The following is a 25,339-nucleotide window of genomic DNA, read 5'->3' as shown; positions in this document are numbered from 1 at the left end:
TTAAAGACACAAAACTTAGATTCATCCCACAGAACATTTCAGTTTGCCAAATATATTATGAAAAAGCCACATTGTGTGGCTCTGAGAGTCTTGTCCTGTCCAGACTCCCACTCCCATACCAGTTGGAGACTAACCATTCTACCACTTCCTGAAGCTAAATGGATGCAAAAGGTCTGTGCCTTTCACATGAGCCTTACACTTGTGCCATTCGAGAGTTAACAACTTCCTTCTCAAATCAAGAGTTATCTTATGTCTTTGGTTCCTTTTCAAATCTTAGGTCCTTTGGAAGGATGCTGTATGATGCTGCCATTATTGGGACAAGCAATATGATCTTATTGATCAGAGTAGTCTCCACAGGTTCTGATTTTACACAAATTTGGGATATTGATTTCAAAAGAAGAAGGATGAGGCTATGCTTAGCTAATGTGAACTGTCTGTATGAAATAATGGAAAAGATTTCAGGAGTCGGCTTTTTGAAAGAATTTACTTCTGCATTTATGCAGGGATGGAAAGGCAGCTCACGACAGGTTACATTTACTTTAGCATACTTTATTCAGAAACTTCAAGCATTCAAAATTATATTACAGCAAGCAATTTTTACCTTTTTGGAGGTAAATACTACAGAAACATTAACCTTGTATCTTTAGAACTTGGAGCAAGGTTTCTCTTCATTTTGCATCTTCTGTGGCAGTGGCAAGAGTGATTATATTTACACAGCTAAATGAAAGACAGCCTGATTCTCACACGTCTGCACCACCTAGGACTAGTCCTCTCTCCCATAAACTTCCTCTGATTTGAGCTAGCTGGAGAAGGCCAAAAAAGAGCCAGGGAGCCCTCTGTTCAACAGAGCAGAGGGTACTCCAGTTCACCTTCAATCCCTTTTGTTTAGCAGTATAGACAGGCCCACTCAGACTCATATGGATATTTTACTGCCATAAGCCTCATACCAACACAGGAACATGATGTGTTAACACCTTACACCTGAAAGCAGGAACTTCTGGATAATGTGGATAACGCACACTGAAGCAGTAGCCCAAAGGATGCATCTAGTAAGGAAGGGGAAAAAGTTGTTAGAGATCTACAGAAAAACCACAGGGTTCAGCATGGGTTGAGGGGGCTGCAGAAGCAGCAGCTCACTTACAGATAAGGGTTAAAGAGTTAAAAGCTTTGCCATCATCCTCACTTCTGGATTCATTTGGCAGTAAAGGAAATGCCTATCCTTAATGAAAGTGTGTCATATTTTCCTGCAAATGTGATTTCAAGAAGGAAACTGAGAAATCTCACAGAAAATGGCAAGTCTGGGGAATGGGGGATGCTGACGGCTATGTGTTTGTGACTAAGGAGGATAAAAGCTAAAATTATAGATTCCACTGTGACTTACTGCTTTTTTCCATACTCCTAAACCGCACATCTGATGGAGAATAAGAAATAAGCATAGCACAGTCAATAAAATAAACAAATTATGAAAGACAATAGTGACACATTAAGAGGGGAAAAAAGTCATACACTCTTTAGGCCATTTAGACTAAATGAAAGAGACAACAATAAATATATACATGCTTTGCTTCCAAATCCAGAAAACTCTGCTCACAAACAGACCTTCCTCCAACCACAATCCTATTAAAAGAGAGCACAACTATTGCCAAAGGCCTGTAATATCTACCTCATTAAAACAATACTAGTTGACATTATTAGGATTTATTATTTTGCTCCTTTAGTACAGAGGAAGATTCATCTAAGTTGCAGGGCTGAATCCTTCTTTGGCAAAGGACTTCAAGTGGAAAGTAAAACATCTAGCATGTTCCAGCAAGGCAGCTTCCATGCTTGGCAGATGGTATTTACTTAAGACGTACTGCACAGCCCATATTTTAAACTGAGTTATTTCTTGGAGTTCACTTAACTTATCACAAGGACAGGAACTTTGGCTCATCTGCCAGTGTATGCTGGTTGAAACCCCATGTAGTCTGAGGTGCTATGGAGTGATTTTCTTCTACCAGCAGAATTAACCTACTCAGTCCTGTAACAGATGAGAAATGAAAAGCCACAAGATGTTTTCATACTGAGTCACACACATCCTTTTCAGCTAAGCCATAATGGTTCCAAGTTTTCTGAATCATGCTGTCTGCTCTTCAGCAGTGTCTAAGTAGTCCAGCTCAAGGTGCTCAAGCCCTCCTCTCCCTCGCTATATTATGGTATGCAATTAATGTTGTGATGACTTGCTCTAGTAAGTTCAGTTGACCTGTTGAACTGAACCTGAAAGGGAAAACTCAGCAGGTTTTTAAGTGAAAAATACAACACATGAAAATTTTAAAGGCATGAAGACGAGGATTTACTGACATCCTATATTCAAATACCTGTAAAATAAGTATAAATAAGAAAGGACACAACTAGAATATACTGGATCAAGCCCACAGGCCATATAATTAAGCATTTTACCCTCAAAAGCAGCTATTGCAAAGTGTAACAAAATCAACTACAGGCAATAGTTTAATAACCCAAGTACAAGGAACCTGTTTTCTCTGTCCCTTCCATTAAAGGCGTACGCACTAATTTAAATATATATGATGCCCTCTGTGGAACAGCTGGCATAAGTTTAAGTGCAACAAAAAGTCTGAGAATACTGTATCAAATGAGTAAGATAAAAATAATGACTATGGCTAAGATGCTACCAATGACTTCACAGTTTGCACTGGAATCAAAAAGAAAAAAAGTCTATTACCTAGAGAGAAAAATAATATCTGTCTGGTACCTAAAACTGCAGATGTTTTTACTGTGCTCATGGTATAAATACGGCACCTAATTTTTAGGGATTTATGTATAAATGCAGACATAAAAGTCTCCTATAACAGAAGTGCTATGCACTGATTCTTAATTAATGTATTTTTGTGAGCAATTTCTATTTCACTTTTATGTAGCAATTTATATACCCCAGTGACTTATCACTTCTTGTAAATTTAAGCTAAAAAAATTATTATTAATCTAATGATTCATTTATTTAGCATATATCTTGCATTAATTGGTTTAAATGCCTTTTAACATTACTGGCTGTAATTATACAATTAATGGGTTAATGTGAAAATTAAAAATCTCCTCAGTGATCAATACAGGAGATACACAGCACAGCTACAGCTGTTCATTTCACCACAAACAATTTCAAAACAAAAATGTCTCAAGTTAAGATTTCACCTTGGCTGAAATCCTGCTTTCAGTGAAATCGAGAGCAAAAGTCTCTTCACTTAAAAGAAGAACCAAGATCTCCTTCCTGGTATCCAATTTGCATGTGTCGGCAGAAGTGTCACTGACACTCAGTGGCTGTAAAGTTATAAGTCCAGAAGGAAACACTACCATTGAATCTGACCTCCAGTACCACACAGGCCATTTATTGATACATACCACACAGGTATTTCTTGATAATTTCAGCTTTTGAACCTTTCTGCCAGGTAGTGACTCCAGTAAAGGTTTCTCCCTTTCAAATGTCCTGCTGTCCATGAAGCACAGCTTTCTAAACTTCTATTAGCTGGACTGCAATCTGTCACGCTGCTGTTACAAGAAATCTGGAGACGGACTTTTTACAAGAGCATGTAGATCAGATATTAGGAAAAAAATCTTCACTATAAGGGCAGTGAGGCGCTGGCACAGGGTGCCCAGAGGAGTTGTGGCTGCCCCATCCCTGGCAGTGTTCAAGGCCAGGTTGGACAGGGCTTTGAGCAACTTGGTCTAGTGGAAGGTGTCCCTGCCCATGGCAAGGGGGGTTGGAAATGGATGAGCTTTAAGATCCCTTCCAACCCAAACCATTCAGTGATTCTATGATTTAATTCTACTTTTTTTATATAAATACACCTCAGGGCACTTTCAGTTTATAAATACCCCTCAGGATGTTCACATTTGTTGTGTGAAGGTTTCATACAAATACTTCAACCATTTTAAGTACCAGGTTAGAAAAAAATATTTTTAAATAAATTCTACAATTTAATTGAAAAACTCTATTTTATCTAAGTTTCGGGATAAGGACCTAAGGAAAGAGAATGTGTAAGGAAGGAAAGATGACGGTGAAGAAGCTTCATATGATGTAGAGTCTAGTTTCTAATGATACTATAAATCAGTTTTCACAGACTTAGTCAAGACTTGATATGGTTTAACCAACCCAAAGGTCTTTCTGCTGTGAACACATGCCTGTGCCACGTGTGCTTGATGCTGGAGAGGGTCATGGACCACGTCCCAGCTGAGGTCTGCAAGGCAGCTCTGCAGCTGAGGATACTCCTCCCAGTGTCTCAGGCTACCCCAGCCCTAGACCTGTCCTCTCCTGTGAGCCTGGGCTGGAGTGCAGACATGGGGCCACCGCAAGTGGAGGCACGAGGGTGTTGCGCAGGAACTACAAACTGCTGCTACCATGAGTTACTCCACAAGCTTGTTACTGGCACTGGTCAGAGATGACCTAAGTGGGGTGTTTGTACCACTACCACAAAGTCTGAATCTTCTTGGTTAATCTTTTACTTTCCTGGGTTCAGACAATGAGGTTTAATGATGTGTAGGTAAAGTGGCCAGTATCCAAAACGTGGGAAATGCTACAGTTCAGGTTGCCTGAACTGTATTTTGTCCTCCCTGTATGTTTGAACAAAACCACAGTCTTAAATTATATAATTGCATCCTGTTTCCCACCTCCAGGGATGGACAGGTACTCTGCACCTGTGTGTATATCAAGAATGTGATCTGGCCTTTTTTAATGCAGATTATGATTGCAATGTTTTCACTTACATGACTTCCAAGTTCTCCTTTTGAATATGGGAGTATATTACAGCTTGTTTTATATTAACAGCTGAAATTTAAAGTCTTCTGAAATGCAGTTTTTTGCCAAGTCCCTCGCATGCCCTGTAACTTGCTCACTCAAACTAGACAAACACAGGTGACACGCAGGTAGCAGTACTCATGAAGGATCAAAATTGAGCTTGCGATATATAAGAGTATAAAACATCTGCTCAGTGCTGAATGGAGATTTTGCCTTGAACAGTTAAAGTCTGCTTTGAGATCTCTCTTTCAAGCAATCCTCTTCAACTGCTCTTGCCTGTGGACATAAACTGAGACAAATCACAGAGCATTACTCACTGCGGACAAGAATTTACTCACTGAAGAATTTGTCTTATTTTCATTTGTTTCTTCATATTATTTTCTTACTGTAATTGCAGTCTAAGAATCAAATTCTACTTTAGATGAATGGGGACATTTCTTTACTGGTGATGCCTGGTTGTGCTGGGGCAGATGTGGCTTTGTTTACCTTGACTTACACTCATGATGCATAGTCAGTGATTTCAATTTAGCATTTTCAGAGTACAACCTTAATTCTTCATTACTTTTTACCTACTTCTTATATTTTCTGTTCTGCACTGAATTTAGCCATGTAGTGTGAAAGAAATAACAACTTTGTGACTCATGTAGTACAAATTCTTGAAAGCTACCACCTTATTTATTTAAAGAGAACATGAGTAACCATTAATGAATTCTCATACAGTTACTGCATACACAGTTTGAATAAATACCTCAGATCAAGCATGCTACACCCTGTTCCTTTATGCTGAGGCATGTGTCCCCTTCAGCATGGAAACTAACGGGCTTACGGGGGAAAGGGAATCATCAAAAGATCACATTTTGAAAATACTTATTTAATATCAGACAGATAATTACTACTCACATTCACAGGCCACCACATAATTCTGCCTCAAGGAATCGGTGGTGTACATAAACCAAATATTTAGGACTTTCAAAGTATGATCTGATTAAAATAACAGTCTAGTTCCTTTCATTTCCCTTGTGGTGGTTTTCTTTTTAGAAATGATTAAATAGCATAATTCCTCTAATGATTCATTTAGTTTATTTTTAACTAACACCAAAGGAAAATACAAATGAAAGCTTCTTCAGCAAACATGTTTTTAGAGGAGGAAGAGAAGCTGTATTCCACAATATGATAGAGTAATTTAATGTTGCTTAGAATAGTACATACAGCTAATGACTGAAATGATGGCAGTATATGCAACACTTTGCATTACACTGCATTAGTGAACCAGGTTCCTGTCCTGGAATGGAAGTTTTGACTGCTTTACACATTCTAAATTGGATACATTGTGATTTTTTAAATCATTCCTTTCACTAAGGAAAAATAGTCCTGATGGAAAAACTTCAGTGTTTCCTACTGTGGGTGTCTCCAGTCTGAACACCAGCAACTGAAAAATATCTGCACAAGAAGTAGAGAGCAGGTATTCAAACAAGCCCCAGGGCAACTTCGTATTTCATGTGGCAGATCTGTTTTTAGCAAAGCAATTAAGCAGACAGGATTCATCATTCCAGCAATATTAAAATGCAGGCTGGATGTTTTTCTAAACATATGCTGTAATTCAAACAGTCAGGTTGGGGAGGTGATAATACAAGAACAGGAGTAGCAGTGTTCAAATACACTGTCTTAATGGCCTTAAAATATACAATTGAAGGACATACAAATTCAAGGAGACTAAATAATGATTTTACATGTTTTACCAAATTGGGTGAGTGAAAGCAAGTTTCAGTTGTCATCTTGCATCTCCTGATGTGTTTTTCAATACATTCTTCATAAGTTGCTCTGTGGCAACTCCATTAGTAACAAATTCTACATGCTAATAGGGTAAACTCACCTCTAAAGGGACAGGCTGAAACCTCAACCCATGTTACAGTTCTTTTCCAGTACCTGCTGGGACTGACTTGCACACCCTCACACTGCTCACAGTGTGAACAAGGCAAGCTCAGAGGATGACATACTGACCCAGTATCAAAATTAAGCTATAACTTGGGGCACTGCAGAAAAAAATGCATACCTTGCCTATAGTTTTGCACTATATGTTTTTACTACAGATGGGCTCTCACACGGACATCTGTCTAGTTGTACAAATAATTTCATTATCGATAAGGAACTGACACTAAACCAAGTGGACTCTGTCCATTTTCCACCAATAAAAGAAGTGAAGGAAGCAACAACATATTCTTAGTGAACCAAAATACACAAATATTTCATATACTGAACTGTAACATATATCACATCATCAAGATGTTATACAAACAACATTCCACACAGCCCTGTGCAGGACAGGTTGGAGAGCTGTGGTAGAGGAGCAGAGGTCACTCACCACAGACCAATCATCCATGCAACAAGCTGCAGGAAGCACAGCTACAGCACAGACACTCCTCCCTGTCCCACCATGCAGCCTCCTGAAACCCTTGGCACTGTGGGGTTGCTTTGGCAGCCCTGCCTGTCCTGGACAGCTGATGGGTTATGATTTACAAGAGGGAACATTAAACAGAACTATGACAGGTAAGAGGGGGGTGTGTTATTCCATCTCATCCACAGCTGTGGCTGGAACATTAAGTTGGTACTAACACTGCACCCAAAACATTTTCAAATAAACCTGAAGAGAAATAAATTACCCTTCCTTTCCATTCAATCCAGGCTGTACACTGGGTACACAGAATGACATAATATCCTTCCTGAAATTAGAGCTGCAATGAGGACCAGTATCCTTCAAACACGACCAGTTCCTGAGACTGCCTTGCAAACAACTGCATTTTCCTAATTGCTACAGAAACTATCTTTTGCATCTTTTCTAAAAGCTGGACAAAGAATTATGCATTGTTTTCTTTACATGTGCAATAAGAGTTTCATCACTATATCCCTGTATTTCTGCCAGAGTTTGACATCCATGGATACAACGAATCTTATGGGAAAGCAGCACACAGAAATAGCCACTCCATATAACTGGTCAGAAGCTCACACCAATTTCCATGATATCTGCCAGATATGACAGTAAATGATGTTAACTCTGTGTCTGCCCCTAGTTAGTAGAATCAAACATCTTTTTGCAAGCTGTCAAGGTGACTGTTATTTTTAGGATTTTTTTTTTTCATGACAAATACACTACATACTCTTCTTCTGCATGTAGGGCCACATCCACTTTGGATATTGGTAGTCGTGGAAACAGGACGCTATGCAAAAACTATGATCAATACAAAACTATGCATTGATTTGCTTTTTAATCTGGAAAAACCTGTACAGTTAGCTTTTTTTTTTTTATCTTTGCATTAATGAGTCAGAAGATGATTTGAAATTGCACACACAGGCCAAAGGATTTGTTTTGAGGCCAATCTGCATTTAGCTTTAGTGCTGTAGATATTGAGAAAAACAAAATCAATACATGTATAATGACTGCCTAGATAACTGCACAGCAGCTGCAGAAAGCCAAGTCAGCAATTACTTTTAAGGACATGTGACAAGTTTTCTAATCCTTTGACAGTTATACATGCTTGTTTCCAGAGGATGTTATCCCAGCTGCCTTCTCCAGCACTTCTGCTTTGTTTTTAACTGGATGATCAGCTATTCTCCCTCTGTGTGTTATGAGGGGCAGGTTTTACCTGTAGTAATGGGAGCAGATGTACAGATGCCAGTAAGTGCTCTGCCAGTCAGAAAAGACGAACTTCAGCACCTAAGCTACCGCATAGTTTATGATTACAAGATAATTTAGTTAAATAGCTAAACATGCACTAGTGTTTGTCTCTTGGTTCCCAGTATACGTGTACATGTATAGAAGCACAAAGGTTTGAACGACTATTTCAAACTTGGACTCTAGCCAGATTAGTTCAGAACAGGGACAGGAGAACAGCCTGATATATGAGGCATTAAAATCTGTTTTCATAAGAAAGAGGGGACCTGCAGACCCTGTGACAGCTCCAGGCGAAGGAGAGCTTCTGCCAGGAACTCACCTTGCTGAATTTTCGTCAGTAGCTGGTGACGGGCGAGAATCCTGCTCATCCTGTAGGGAGGGCGCCTGGCGGTTTGATCGAATCGCAAGTACATCTCCTGGCCCTCAGGTGACACCGAGTTTAGGTAGTAACAGCCAGCGCCAGAAGTCCTGGGCACCTGCTTAAACATCTCTGCTCCTTTAAAATCACTGCGTCGGTCTCTGCTGTGGCTACTCCAGATTATAATCAGGGTAATGAAAGGAGGGAGGCAACAAGCCCTGGGGAGCTGAAAAGAGCAAGCGCTTTAAAAGAAAAAGGAGTGCCAAAAGCTACAACTCAGGATTCCTGCTTCTCCCACATGATCCGCACGGGCCAATCGCTCCGAGTCCAGCCTGTGGAAGTGCAGCCTGCCAGAGCAGGACAGCCAGCCTGTCCCAGCCTCGCCAGCTCTGGCGGCCCCTGGGCTGACCGAGCTCACCCCGCATGGAAGGTAAGCTTTGGCAAGCAAAGGAGAAAGTTGAAGACACTCAGGAATGTCTGTTTTAGAGAATGCAGGGCGGCAGAAAACCTTTTCCTCCTCTACTCCATGCCGCCCAGCTGTTGACTCATCTCTGGAGGAGATGCCCTTGCTGTTTCTCTAAAAATCATACCCCTGTTTGCCAAGAAACAGTCCCTTTACTGCCTGAATCCCCAAAACCACAGCGTACAACAAGCACTGGTACAAATGAAGCCCTTGGGATGAAAAAAATATCAGCAACGCCTAGCAGCAGGCAGTCAGCAGTAAACAAAACCCAGGAGTCCCTAACATTAGTGTTACTGGGAATGTGTCACAGCCTGGAAGAGAGAAAAAGGACGGAAACTTTCTCTGTTCTTCAGGTTCCTCACCATAACGTCTCTTGACTTTTTTTTTTTTAACAGAGGGGCATCTGTTTTCATTGTTTCACATATCAACAACCTAGTTTGCAAAACATGCCATTTCTGTATTTAATCAAATGGAAGCACAACATCGCCTTTTTTATCAGCAAGTGGGCAGCAAATATGAGTAAAAATATACTAAAAATGCCCTCCCAGTATGCCTGGCAAATAATTCTCCATTACTTTTAAAAATAGCAATATTTTAGATAACACACCTCTAGCATGAGCTGACTGCCAAGGGAACAGAGTTTCACGATCAAGACAGTTTCTGATATGAGCACTGCTGCCCCATGGGAAGCAATTTCACAGCCCTGGAGATCAACCTCACAGTATCACAAAACTGGCAATGCTGGAGACTCAGACAGCTCTTTCACCCCCTGGCTGAACAGGCTCCTGCCAAAACCCACATGCAGGCAGCAGGTGAGGGGAAGGCAGAGGTGAGGCAGCAGGATGCCTGGCCAGGATGGATCCTGCACAGCTCAGGAGCCATGCTGCCACGTCTCAAACCTGTGCCCCTTTCCATAAAGCCAGTGTCAAGCTGGGAGATGGGGAGCCAAGAGTGCTGCTGGAGTGGCTGCAAGCCAGGAAGAAGGGAATCAACCCTCATCCCAACCCATGGGAGACACTGACCTCCCCAGAATCCACCTGGACATCTACCTGCAGTGACATCACTGTGTCCTGTTATCCACCCTCGAGGCCAACAACATGTCACAACACACCTTTGTATGACAGAGCTTTCCTCCCACCCCCAACCTGGATGAGGCTGCCCACCAGGGCAGGGCTGTGGGGTGGCATTGCCTGGGACCTGTTTGCAAATGACAGGGTCCAGCTGGGCAAGGGCAGAGGGAGCCACCTAAACATGAGGCGGGAGAGGGCAGTTGCCTTGTTCACAATTACTCATTAAAACTTTACTCTGTGCAAACCCCTTAGGGCAGGGTTTTACTGTGATGCAATCTGTTCTCATTACACCTTATGAATTATATTCCTAATCAACATGGGCCTTTTGCAGTGCCATAAAATGGAGGAATATAATTCCAGGTGCTAGAAACCTGGTATTACTATGCACAGCACTCTAAAGTCCTGTGGTTGCTGGTGCGTGCTCCAGGCGTGGCTATATGGTCTTCTCTGGGTCTCTCAGCAGGGACTTTAAACTCAAGACAAAAGAGGTGGTATTACGACCATCTATACTCCCAAACAGGGCTGGTCACTGGCAGCCCCGGAGCGGGAATGACCAGCTTCCTCCCTGCCTTGCTGTGCAAAGCGGAGAGGCAGGATTGCTGCACAGGTGCAAGTGGAAAGAGCCTGAGCAGGAGTGAAGGTTTCCGTTCCCACCCCAACTTGCCATGTCAGTTTCAGTCACTCAGCTCCTGTCTCTCGAAGAATAAATATCCCAGAGACTCCTGTGTGTCAATGGTGTGCACAGGATTTATCCAGAGATATTACCACCATGCTGGGAAACTCTTATTTGATTAATCTACAGTCCTTTGATCTAATTCTACTTACAAAATGCTATTGCTAGTGGGAAAAGCAATTATTAACATTTCATAGCACTCTGTTTAAATTTTCATAGGGATTTCTTTTTCTGTTGGAAATTGCATTGACTTTTTCCGCTAATGTGATTCTGCATTCTTCCTTGCAATATTTCTGAAGACTAAGAAGCAGTCTGCTAGAAATTCAATGCTTCAAAAGGCAGCCTAAAGAAACAAAAACCAAAGTATGAGCCTGAGTAAGGTATAGACTAGGAAACAAGTCCATCAAGGGCTCAACAAGCCCAGTTATATGCTTGTAACAGAGAGCAAAGCACCAGCTCCAGTGCTCCTGTGGCTGTCTGTCTTCCTACGTCCTCTGCCAGCGAGTGTCAGGGCAGAGCTGCACTCCTAGCTTCCCCAGCAGCACACCTCAGTGGTCACAAAGGGCAGAATGAGGAGCCTCCATTGCAAAGCCATGGCTTTCCTCTTGCATATGAGGGTCCAAACACAACCTCAGAGCTGGAGGGCTGCTCCAGACTCGGCACTGCCAAATGCTGCCTGTGCCGAGGCTGAATTCTTTGGCCCCAGTCCAGCCCTTGCATAGTAGTCAAATATAACAAGAAACAACAAGAGTTAGCTGGTCTTGCAGTGCTCGTTTGAAGGCTCCTGTGCTTGAAGTTGTGCATGCATCCTCATTGCATACTTTTATAATTACTGTCTCCTGCTCGGTGACTGCCTTGACACTCACTGTTTATTTTCAAAAAAGCGCCATTCAAACGAGGAAACCCCTTTGGCCGTCAATCTTCCAGACAAAATGCGCTACAGGAGCCTCAGCTTTGACACAAGAGTGCTAATTAATATTTCAGCCTCAGTCTACAGACTGTTTCTGGAATAGTTAATAGAGCAACACTGAACTTCATTCTAACGCATCTCATAAAAGTGCTTCAAAATAAAAGCTTCCCCGTGCGTTCTACAAAGGCTGTGGGGAGCTCTAGCACACACCTGAAATCTCTGCCTGCCCATGAGATGGAAACCCAACCCCATGTACCCACGTCCTGACTGATCCATGCAGAAATGGTGATTCCTTCATAAAACCACAGCTGGAATTAGTAAAATTTTATCTGAATCAGAAATGCCCACACTTACATCTATAGTGCAATACTTATGCATCACATCTGAGATGAAAACTGGTGATTGGATGGATACTGAAATCTTCTGGAAGATGAGGAATCTTTACTTAAAGGCTTATTAATGCAGCATGGCGCTGCTGACACCTGTGCAGTATTACTGTAACTGACAAAGCTCAAGGATGCGTACCTTTCTATTTATGCATCCACAGGCAGAACTGTAGCACTTCATTTTCTGTTCATTGATTTTTATGTCTCTCTGCCAACTCTTCTCCCTGAAACTGCATTTGGTGTGAAAGAGAAAGTATTTGCAGGAATAAAATACCCAAGGGCTACCTATATATACCAAAGTATCACAGGCAGTACTTGAGATCTGCTTCCATTTCAGAGTGGGGTACTGTAATCATCAGAATAGAACAGCACGGTTTCCTCTAGAAATGCTAAAATATATCTGATAACAAGCTAACCACTTAGGACCAACCTCTTAGAACAAAACAACAGTGTGCGTTTCTACGCACAGCACTTTGGCCTTAGAGTATTACGAGGCATGATGCTATGCTATAGGCAGTGGAGTAGTTGACAGTAAGTCGAGGTGAACAGCACTTTCCCATTTATATTCCCACATATATATATTTATAACAGGACAGCTTACTCACATCCTATAATGCACCCCTCCTAATTAATTGTGAGATAGATCCATGATGTTGTACCTGGCGCAGAGTTCTTCAGGCTTGGATTGAGCCTGCAGTTCTCACACAGTAATCAGCCACTTGATCTTCCTGCCATGAGCCATTTCCCTTTTATTGTTAGTTGCACTTATCTTGTTATATCACATCTAAAATTAAATGGCAACTCGATGGCTTCTCTTCATTTGAAAGCTCTGATGCTGTGAGAACAACACAGCTTCCTAAACCACTGGAGGAGCACAGTTGTTATTAACATTAGTGACATGTAGCTAGAAGAAGCCGGAAGCTCTTGTTTTCAAGTTACAGAAAAAAAAAAGTCAGGCATCTGCTTTTAACTTGTTGATCTCTGGATTCTCTTCTATAATTTTGCAGGTAGAAGAATAGTTTAGTTTGCTGGATTATGGCCAAACTCCAGTATGCTGTATTTGCAATATATCCTATACAGGATATCACAGTCCTATCCACAAAACTTATCCCTATCCTATCCACACATCTTACATTTCATAGAATCATAGAATAGTTAGGGTTGGAAAGGACCTTAAGATCATCTAGTTCCAACCCCCCTGCCATGGGCAGGGACACCTCACACTAAACCATGCCACCCAAGGCTCTGTCTCATGCTGGCTGTCACCAAGCACCTTGTTGTTTTTCATGTGCCTTAGCATGCATTCCAGGAGAATCTGCTCCAAGAGTTTGCCTGGCACAGAGGTGAGACTGACTGGTCTGTAGTTCCCTGGGTCATCCATTTTCCTCTTCTTGAAAATGGGGGTTATATTTCCCCTTTTCCACCCTTTTTCTTACCTGTATCTGCCTTTACAGATGCCTGCACAGCAGCTAATATGTTAATAGCAGGCAACTCCTCCTTTCTCATATTTAGAAAGAAAAAAAGTCATATGCAGGGAACCCAAAGCTGTGTTTATGATGAGGCTTTCACTGCACATGTTTTGAATCCCATCTCTGGGACTGGGACTTTTAAAAGCAGAAGTTCATTGCCTGCTGTTTAGGAAAAATGCTTTCTGTTTGAGAGCTGAGCTGGGATTACTACAGGCTGCGAACTCATTTATACGAGGCATGGAACAGTGGGGTCTCCAGAGCAGCCAGAAATGCTTTCTCCTGGCTCAGCGATGCTTTGCCTGTCTTCCTGAAGCTGTGCCGGGGCGTCGAGGCTCTGCAGCTCATCTGGGGCTACCAGGAATTGGACTGGGGCAAAAGGAAAATAGTTCATGCAAGATTTTGACATTGCCAGGAAGTGAGATAGAGACAGAACAGCTGAGCAGCGTTACAACAGAGGATTGTTTCGCTGGAGAGCCTGATACTTATGTGTTCTGGAGGCAAGTCAGCTGCTATGTCAACTGGTGATAGGGAGTTTTAAAAATGAATACTGCTAAGTAAGGCTTCTTCTTATGCATGAAAGACAGGCTTATAGACAGCCTTGATAAACTTCAAACCAGGAGAAGAGGCTTCTTAATAGTACATTATATCCTTTTCTTCTGTTCTAGCATCCTCATTCAAGCATCCAAGGACTATCCATTTGCATTTTAAGACCCACATGTTCAGTGGATAGTACCGATATAAAAAGTACCTCTTGATTACAAAGCATTAACGGCATGGCCCAGCCACAGAAGGCAGCTCTACTACAAGAAGAGGATTATAAATTATATGCAGGTAGGAAGTAATTGCCCCACCAGCAACCCAGGCAAACTTACAGAAGTATGGACACATGCAAAAAGCCAAGAAGATGGTCATGGCAAGAAAGCTGAAGTGATTTCTCTCATCAGTCCTCCAGTAGAGAAGCTCAGGGATGTTAAATCACCAAAATGAATGGTAACAGATTTGAAAAAGGCTCCTCCAAGATCCTCTGTCAAGAGATCACAAAGCTCAGCTATCAGCGATAAAAAGGAAAAGGCCACTTGTGGCTTAATGGCTGCTTAAAGACAGGAAACAAAAGTAGTAATAAATATTCTGTGTTCATAGGGGGTGAGGTTCCCAGTGGACTCGCACAGAGTTTAGCACTGGAACATGTTTTGTCCACTATCCATACACGATTTTTACAAAGAGACTAACTAAGAGACTGACTAGTGAGGTGGCAAAATGTAATGACAATACCAAATTAGTCTGGCAGTCAAAACAGAATTTGGGTGGAAACACTGAAGGTTCTTACAATATTGAACGAGAAGGCATTAAAACTGTAGCTTTTGAGTGCTGATAAATATACCAAAGAAGAAAAATCCTGAAGGGGCACAGTGATGACATTTACTGGAGCTATTACCACTTGTATTAATCCAATACAAGTGCTCAGGAGGAACAAAATAAGCAAAGATTTTAAAACATTTTAGAAAAGTAATAGAGAACAAACCAACAAACATCATTATCCCCACCACTTGGTAATGCTGCTCTTTTCTCACAGTGGATGAAGCTGGGAACAGTAAGTGAAATTATCATGGGGCAGGTTCAAAATGAATGAACATACGTATTTCTTCATATTTGCATAGCTGACCCTTGGAAGTCATTGTTAAAGGATGCTGTGGCTGCCAGAATTTAGGAGAGTTAAAAAAACCCAAAAAGGTAAATTCATGGAAGAAAAATCTTGCGAGGACCATTAAGTACAAAATTGCAGCTTGTGGCTCAGGACCTCCCTGAACCACACGAATGCAGGTAGGATACATAACACATACAGCATCCCCACATGCTTAAACCAGTGTTATATTTTTACCCAAATAGTTGTGTCTGTCCACTGGCCAACACATGATACTGGATGGATGGAGCTGTAGTCTGATCGGCCTATATTCTGATGTGAGCTAACCAGGCTGCACTCACCCTGTGGACTATGTAAAAGTGGGATTCTAACAGCACTGCTAGTGCATAAATGCATCGAAATAGCTGCTCCCGTGATCTGTGGCTGGAGCCTGAAGAACAGCCAGTATTTCCCTTGGCACAACCCCTCCATGCCCTCCTGTCACATTTGCTGGTAAAGTGTAAGCTGGTGATCTGCCGGCCACAATGACGGGCTCAGAGGAAGTGACCTTCCTGTCCTTTCTTCTCACCCAGAAGGGACCAGGCACTCCTAGCCAGTGGGTACAGTCATTAGAAGGGGTTGGTTGTGTTGTCCAGTGTCTCGCTGCTAACTTAGGCATGATGGTCTTACTCCTGTTCACTTTCAAACATCACATTTTTTGTCAGTCAGTCAAACCACACCAGCATATGAATATAGACTCCACTGGCCTTAGATGAACTCTTCACAAGCCAAGAATAGCCAGTATCCTGCAGTGTGAAGTCCCTAAAGACAGTGGTTCTCAACGGTAAATTTAGAAAAGAAAAAAAACCAAACAAACAAACAAAAAAAAAAGTTGGATAATAAATGTAATAAATAGAGTTCAAAAAAGAGGTCAAAGGAGAGGAAGACATTTCAGGTGGCAAAACTCCTCTGCCAAAGCATTCAGTGAGTATTATGACAGGAATGAGCTAAAAGTATTTCCCATACCCTTAGTGCAACTCCAGCTGCTAAATCTATACTCAAGTTCCTAAAATTAAACCACAGGAAGAGTGTAAATATATTTAAGTAGCAGTGGGCTAACACACATCCTAATCTCCCAGTCTCACTAACAAAGTGTTTGGATAACACAGTGATAACATAAGAAAGTGTTTAGATAAACTTAGTTTCCTATGTTATCCAAATACATTGTAAATCCCTACACAGCCTTACCGCTGGTGTCACTCTGAACCACATGCAAACATTCCCATCTCAGCTGAAGGTTCATGCCTTCACAGTCTTCACAGGCTTCACTATTTATTTTCTTTTCAACAGGACTCCAGTACCATAGTGATGAAATGGGCAAAAAGGGAAATATTCAGGTTTTGATCTGGTTTTGAGAGAGGGTTTTTTCATCTCTGTTTCATGCCAAAGTTTGCAAAAATAAAACAAAACAAAAAACCCCAACAAGACAGAACAGAATAGCTCTTGGCAACACTATTTCAAACACAGCAGCATGGGACTGGTGCATGGGAACATAAAATTATCCGGACTCCTTGAAGTCAATGAATATTCATTGCATTATTTCAGTCTCTAGCCTAGCGAGGCAAATGGGCATGATGGTTAGGGCACAGGACAACCTGGCTGTGACTTGCTGTAAGACTTCAGGGAAGTTGTATAACCTGTCTCTTGTACCAGCTTACTGGCTGATAACAGTAATCATTGCCTTGCTTAACTATTTTGGTACCCATATGCAAAAAAAGAAAAAATCATTCTGTAGGCAAATTCATTTTCCTTACAAGCAGTATCAGTCCACTGGAAGTAAGCTAGTCTACTGTAATTTCATGTACCAAGGAGAAAATAAATACCCTTTGAAATGGTCCTACACCTGTAGTGGGTTCCTTCAGATGAGACACATTGACTAAACTTGCAGAACACCACAGATTTCCCAATATGTTTGCAAATGCATGTTATTGGATCTTATAAATGCTGCGTAACAAGGATGTGGTTCTACAGAGCAATACGCACTAACTGATAACCTGGGTTTTGACTCCAGGGCTGACTGCAGCTTGACACGCCACAGGAAGTACTCTGCAGGATGTATTTTATTCACTGACAGTTAAAATGTCTCATTTTTTGTAATACAGTCCCCAAGCCATCATTGTCAGGACAGCCACTAGGCACAGCAAAGCCATCTTTTTCCTGGTTACTCTTCCTGGAGTCTCAGGAAAGCTGGGGCTCTGGCTGATGCACAGTGAAAGTTTAGGCTATGGTAGAGTGGCAAGTGTTCCTGGGAAGGATGCCTTCTGCAGAAACTGGTGACCCTTTCTGCCTCTACCTCTCCCATCTCCTTATCCAAGCAAACTGAATTAAGCCTCATGGCATCCAGCATCCCTGGTACAGTGCAGGACTATCTGGCTTTACAAGTGGCAATCCCATGCTGTTGCTGCAAGGGCAAGTGGCGGCACTGAGTCCAGCACAGAGCTGAGGTCCATCCCCATAGCATCTGGGTATATGCTGCCGTTGACCTGAAGAACAGGGTGCACATGACATTTTCTTCTCTCCTCCAGATACCACAAGCCTGGGCATCCCAGAACCACAGCAAAGGTTCCGCAGAGAAAACGGTATGGATGAGCAGTGAATTTGGTCACTAGCCCAGCTTTAAGGCTGACCCACCACGTCACTGCAAGTGCGACCGATACACTTGCACAATTAGCTGGCTGCATAATTCCAGCTGTACTGGTGCCTAATTAGCAACCTCAAAAGTAAAGAAGGTGGAATAGGGGATTTGCATGTATCATCCCTCACTCAAAGCCAGAATTTAGCATCAATTACATCAATTGCTTCGTACAGTACATTAGTTGCCCTGCGTGTCTGAAACAGAATGCATTATGCCCATAGATTTTAATCCCAAATTATTATTCTTTCATATCAGAAGATTAAGGAGTATCAATTACTTTTTTTTTTTCCTAAAAAAACCCCAACCAAACCCAAGCACAATAATAACACAATAATCCCTGGCAGACATTCCACAATAAACCAGCAGTGGAACAGTTTACAGTATAAACAGATATTCATGAACTGGACAAGTCCCTGACTAGAATTTTCTGTCTCCCAGCAATCAACTCTCTGTGGCAACTGAAGCTTTCCATTTCTATTTCTTCCTTGCACTCTTTTTTTCTTTCCCCACTCTCAGTCTGCGCTGCACTATAAAGACACTGCAGAGCTGTTGTGTCTCAGTGGAAAAAGTCATTTTGGTCAAGAAGCTGCAGGTGGGGTTTTTTTTACAGAGTGGAAGCCTGCTGCCAAACAGGAGGAGCGACGCAGAGGAGAGGGCTTCCCCTAGCTCCCTTGCTAGCCACCCCACTGCTTCTCCTGTGAAAAAGCAGGCAAGCTGCTCCTCTCCTACATAGCCTGCCTCTGGAAAATGCTTCCAGTGAGCAAGAAAGACCCGCAAGAGCCCAGAAACTGCAGCAATGCAGGCAGGGTGAATTATTCCCCAGCAGATGTTCCCTCCTCCTCACCGTCCCCCAGATCAGCTGTACTACCTTGGAGCATATTCTCTTCCTCCACCTCTCCCCTCTCTAGCTCCATACACCAAGCACATCCTCCTCCCTCCTCCAGCAACCACTTACCAAGACTTCTTCTCTTCTGTTGATTCCCTCTCTGCTCGAAATAGGCAGACCAAGAAAGTTGGCTGATAAGGTCCATATCAGCCATGAATTTCTTTTACTCTCTCAATTCCAGTGTGATGAATATATTGTCATCTACCTACTGTTTATCCTGGCATCCTATCACGTCCCTCTACCAGGCTTCCTCCCTGTCCCACTTTCTGAATATACAGGTCTCTTTCAAATCAACCCCATGGTGTTCCTCATTTGTTATTGTCTGCTTAAGGTGTTGCTCCATGTTTATGGAATGTAGTTTTACTGGAAAAATTCCTTGGCCAAAACCTTCAAAAGGAACTACTCATCTTGGGTCTATTTTCCATGACACTTGCAAAGCTCTGACTTTCTGGGAGTGCTGGTTTCCTCAGTCTGACCATAATACCTCTTTGAAGTATCTCAAGTTGGCCAACTAAAAATTGCAGAACTGAAATTGCACCTGACCTTTGAAAAAGGTTGGTCCTGTTTATGTTTGCCAATTTTTTTTTCCCCCTCTCTTTCAATTATATTTCAACAGGTAAGTGCTGTTCTCAACTACATGGGCATGAAAATTAAGGCAAAACTGGGTCCTGAAAAAAGAGTTTCCAAACCATGCTGCTCTGGAGTTCTTTTACTCCACACCAGAATTCATTGATTACCCTGTAAGTGCTCAGGATTCGCACTTGTGTAGCTGAGATCAGAACTGGCTTTAAAGTACTTTGTGTGTACTCTGTACTTGGATTGCAAGAGAATAAACCAGAGATTCATGTATTTCAGTCGTCTGGTTTTCCTCCTTTTATGTCCTGAGGAACTTATGACACGTAATATACTCACTGGTTCCTAATACGTTACCAAACATAATAGGCTGGTAAATTAAAACCAAATGGAGTCCTGAAGGTTTCACTTTCAAACCACCAGTAAGCCCATACTGCTGTAAAAATAAACTTTGTTCCCACTTTGCTCAGACCACTGACAGTTCACGTGACAGGGAGGCAACTCTGTCTGCGACACCTGCAGATGATTTGAAAATAGCTTTTTAAAATAGCAATTGTGATGTGAAGGATTACACGTCTCCAGAAGATTACAAACGGGAAGCAGACTCTGTGTCTCACCAACTTAGGTGTAGCTTAGCTAGGAAGTGCACAGTCACATTGTAAACCTCCCTCTTACTTTGTTCCCAATTGGCAGCCTTGTTTGTTAACAACATCAGCAAAGAACTTTTTACTGAAACCTGGAAGCTAAAAGGTCATACCATAAACTTGTCTGGTACTTACACTCTTTCCTAAGTATCCACTAGCAGCTGTTGTGAAAACAGGATACCTGAGGCTGATGGACTTTTGCTCTGACTGAGGACACTGTATGGAGTACAATAAACATTCACATGTCAGATAACTAACTAGTCATCTGAAAAGTGAACCTCAAAACACACTTTAAAACATGCAGTAGAAATCTGCATGGATGCTCCCCTTGTTGCTTAGCTAAACCAGTCAGGGATTGCCAATAAAATCACATAGCTTTTATTACAATAAATTTGTTATGTCTTCTAAAGATGTGTAATTCACAGTCTGCATCCCCAGAATAAACTGGAAATGTAGAAATACATTTATGTAAGGTTCATGTATTCTGGCTGGTTACTTTCAGAACATGTAATTTAAGTATGTGTTCAAGTGCCACTGGAGTCACAGGTGCCTTGTCAGCTCAATCTACTGCTTTGCTTACTTGAGCAGGTACGCTAAAACCAAGCAGCAATCTCCAAAATAAAACTTACACAATGTTAGTGACTCACTGATTTCCATATCAAATGCACTCAGGTGGCAGCTGAAAAGATGGCTTTTTTCCCCGCCTGTCACTGATGCAGGCATGTCTTTAGTGCTGTCACTTGGCTAGGATTATGGAAAGAAATAAGCACCACCAGAGGGCAATTAATCCCTCTTGTCTCACACACCTATTTCAGGATGACAGGACTTGCTTTCAGAGGTAACTATTTCTGTCTTGACTGTAAAGGACCTTGCGTGACTAGCTCAATCCTTTTAGTAGGCATCCCCACTAAACTCACTGTTTTCAAGTCAGGGCAGATCTTTCCACCCTGTACATTATCTATAACATGAATCAAGACTGTACGGATAGAGCATGACATAGTGCCTGTACGCTGAGGACTTATCCTAAGTGGAAAATAAATTAAGATTTCTTTTCTCAAGTATTTCTGTCAGCTTAGCTCACTTGGCTGCTACATTCTCATTTTGGGATCCAGCCTTGATCTGGAAATCAGGTTGAAACTGTGCTTCTTCAATGGGGCTGACAGGTACATCAGTGGCTGAGCCACATGCCTCAGGAAAGCCAGCGAAATGCTGACATGGGTTGCATTCACACCTTCATCAGAAGCCAAGTCTTAGGATGCTGTCATTGGGATAGGTGTTTTTGTCTCTACCATTTCACTAGCAGGGTCTGCACAGAGAAAGACTGAAAACTGCTATGTGCTAAGGAATCCAGGGAAGAATTTAACATTAACTTTACAAGAACTAACGTATTCCGTAACTTCCCACTGATTAGTTCCTACTTATTATGTTATTGCTGACTGTTTCATCCCTTAAAATAGTGTGGAAATGTTGAATGAAATATAGTATGTTTTGCTTAGGCATCTGCTGGCAAAACTAATTGAGAGACAAGACTTTCGGTGCAAAACAATGCCCTCTACTAAAGAAATAAGTCATTAAATAAGAGCATCCATAAATAGAAAGGGTTGTAAAAACAAATAGGGGAAAGCATCTGGTTTGCAACATCTTTGCACAATTTGCAGTAGCTAAATCTGGACCCAATTAATGACCTGTTTATCTTCCAAAATTTTAATAAAATGCCTTGGCAAAAACTTAATCTCTCTCTGGAGAATGTCTTTCTTACTTCCATATGTTGCCTGATCTATCATAGCAATAAACTCCCTCCCAGTTTCAAGATCTTTAATAATTGCACCAACCTGATACTTTCTATAAAAGAAGAGATAATGGTTCCAGTCCTCTAAAAGTCATGATCCTCCCTTAAGAGAGAGCAACACAGAGTGAAAGAGTGAGTGTCTTGTGTTATAACCCCTATTGTGACCTAGAATCTAGAGAATTAAGAGTCCCTACTTACAATTCATCCCAGCTGTTTTATAATCCCTCTGAATTTGATTGTTTCTTTAAAATGCTGCCATGCCACAATTAATATATATGCTTTGGCTTTGTAACACTTGTCCTGCTGTCCTTGTTGTTTAGGGTGCCTTCAAAAGAAACAGCTTAGGCCATTTTGTAATTACTCATGCTTATAGTTTTGCATAAAACAAAACAGATGTTTCAGAGTCAGTTTTATTTGACGATGTCTTGTATAAGCTAGATTCTGAAATGTATTTGATCTCTACTTGAATCAGATTAGGCATAGTATCCTCTATTTTATTATATTCTGGAAATATGGATGTTCTGGTACCTTTACATTTCTGATGAACTCACTAACACACTGATTTCATAGATAGTATCTTTTAAAAAGATTGTGCTGTTGGTTTAGAGGTTAAATGTAACAAAACTGATGAGTCCACATGAGCTGAACACTTAACCATTTCAATTTACAAAGTATTTAAGTGATCTGCTGAATTACAGCCATAATAAAATTACTGGGTTTGTTCTGAAATAAAAGCAGTTGGAGCTGTTAGGGACATATAAAGAGAGAACAACTGGAATTACCAAAACACTAATTTGCCAAGCTGATGTAAAAATATTTGATTGTGATTCTCTATAAACTAATTCTTTATTTTAAGGAGTGATGGAGTGAGCCAAGTCAGGATGATAAAAGTTGTCCTTACATCAGAACCCGGAGTATTTCTGCTGATTTTGGAGATTTTGCTCTTTATTTTACTTAATGTAACCGGCAGACAAAAAAAGGCCCAAATCTTTAACTGATAACAAAACTGTAAGAGTTCTCCCCAGGAAAGAAACTGGGCAAAACCCCCAGCAGCTCACCATGTGACAGAAATTCAGGCAGAGGTTCAATGTACATATGTTTCGCTATGCATGTTAATGGCAATTACCAACATTTTGAAAGCTGATGGTGACTTTTTGGCTATATAATTTCCCAGTCTGTTCAGTGGTAGCTGAGGGGCTCAATGGCGTCATGGGGCTTTGAAAATCTCAACTGAGAAAAATAAGAGAAGATATGGTAAAGGTGGATGAATAAATAAATAACGCAGAAAAGAGGAATTAGTCGTCGTATAATACCAGAAACACAGTGACATTCAGTAAAAGGCTACAAATTAAAGTTTAAAAATTGAAGAGAAATCATGTGTGTGGGAGATTTAAATGCAGTGTAACTGAAAATAACACACAGTCGACAAAGCAAGTGGCTCTGGTGCCTGCATGCTCGCAGGGACTAGGATGTCTCCTGAACCAAGGGGACCTGCAGGGAAGTTGAGTGAGCTGCCAGGAGCCCACAGCTTGTGCCACAGTGGCTGATAGGACCTGGGCAGGGCCAGGACCAGGGCATGGCATGACAGCTGGTACAGGAAGGGCGCTGAAGACCTGCCAACTCAATCGAGGAGCTGTGGTGTCCATCCAGGCATAAAGCATAAAGCATGAAGCCAGTCTCTCTAAGCTCTGCACCCACCACAACAGACGCAGCTGCTTGAACAGAGCTCAGGTGGGAACACACTGTCATCCCCAGTGTCAGGCTGTGGGCTGTGCCCTGCTCTTAGGCCAGTACTGGAAGGCATTAATAAGCACACCAGTGGGAGGTGTGTGCAGATAGAGGGGCTCCTCTGCTTAGTGAGGAGGTAAAGGAGTATCAGGGACTGTGAGAAACAGACTGCTGGAATTGCACCCTGCCTTCCTTGAGACAGGCCTAAAGGCACTCATGATATGAGGTACAGGTTGCCCAGGGGGGTTGTGTAGTCTCCTACGTTGGAGATATTCAAGGCCCGGCTGGACAGGTTCCTGTGTGATGTACTCTAGGTTACCCTGCTCTTGCAGGGGGGTTGGACTAGATGATCTTTTGAGGTCCCTTCCAACCCTTGGGATTCTGTGATTCTGTGACTCCCGAACTTCTCTATGCCTGGCTGAACACAGGGATTTAAGGGATAGGGGACAATGGTGAAAAGCTCCTGCAGGTGCTTCTCCTCTGTGACTGCCGCAACCTACCCATGTTCACTTGCGTGATGGGTGTGAGGCTCTGTATGTCAAATCCACTTCTTAGGGAAGCCAGCTGACTCCCTTGGGCTTGGGTTAAAGAAGTGCAGAGAAAGCTTCCTGCTCTGATATGGCCCTCAGGCTATTATCTATTATTGATTTCTCAGGCAGGCAGCAATGAAATTGCAACAAGAAGACCAAGCTTGTAGCAAGGTGAGTGTCTGTCTCTTCTCCTAAGTGACAAGTGATAGGACAAGAGGAAATGGCCTCAAGTTACTCAACAGGAGGTTTAGACTAGACATTAGGGAAAATTTCTGCACCAGAAGGGCAATCAAGCACTGGAACAGGCTGCCCAGGGAAGTAGTGGAGTCATCATCCCTGGAGGCATTTAAAAGACATGTAGATGTGGACATGGTTTAGTGGTGGACTTGGCAGAGTCAGGTTAATGGTTGGACTCAATGATCTTAAAGGTCTTTTCCAACCTAAATGGTTCAATGATTCTATAACTTTGTAACTCAAAACATTTACTGCATAAAGGCATAACTATTCTCTCTTAAGAACACTCCTTCCTAAATTTCAAAGGAGTATCATATGCATACTGAGCCCACAGTATTTTAAAGTCACTCATGACTCTATTTGTTTGTGTCTTGAGACAGACAGATAGTTCCATATTTGTTTCTGAAGCAGCATTTGCAAGTTGGGATTGCTGCAAAATATTTGCTAAAAAAGACTGCGAATAGTTCACGGATTTGTCAGAATCCATCTGTTTGAGTCTATTAATGGGTGCATTCCCAGCTGTGGTCTTCCAACATCATAAATAAAAAGTTTCTTTCTTACTACAAATCTGATGGCTGAAATCTCCCTGCAAAATTGATTTATTTAAATAAAATCTGTCCTTATGTTAAAGAGACCTCTTTAAATGAGCAAGACCATGACATGTCAATGGCATATTCTTTCAGCAGTCAACTGACACATAAATGACTCACAGTCTCAAATAATTTACCACAGCTTTATTCTGGATAAACTATGAATCTGTGTCATTCAGATCAGGATGAATGGGACAGGTGTGTGGAAGGAGAGGTGCATTTACCAGAGGAATGAGAGGCACATCGAAAACAACATAAAAGTTG

At 41.8% G+C, this 25,339-nt stretch overlaps 1 protein-coding gene across 5 annotated transcripts in view; it reads right to left on the bottom strand.

Moving 5' to 3' along the window:
* Positions 1 to 25,339, bottom strand: part of STARD13 (StAR related lipid transfer domain containing 13) — a gene marked incomplete at both ends in the record, with an annotated part of 256,349 nt that overhangs the window by 112,281 nt on the left and 118,729 nt on the right. The window contains one exon of one of the 5 annotated variants that reach the window (XM_080612402.1): positions 8,776 to 8,944. The exons of the other annotated variants lie outside the window; for them this stretch is intronic. Coding sequence (XP_080468528.1) covers positions 8,776 to 8,944 — 169 coding nt within the window. Of the gene's footprint in view, positions 1 to 8,775; positions 8,945 to 25,339 lie in introns of those variants that run through there. 5 annotated transcript variants of the gene reach the window in all.

This window comes from Psittacula echo (assembly GCF_963264785.1).
Source record: "Psittacula echo genome assembly, chromosome: 3".
In the NCBI taxonomy this organism is placed as follows: Eukaryota; Metazoa; Chordata; class Aves; order Psittaciformes; family Psittacidae; genus Psittacula; species Psittacula echo.
Note: the sequence above shows the minus strand (reverse complement) of the source record. Positions and strands in the feature narration are given on the sequence as shown.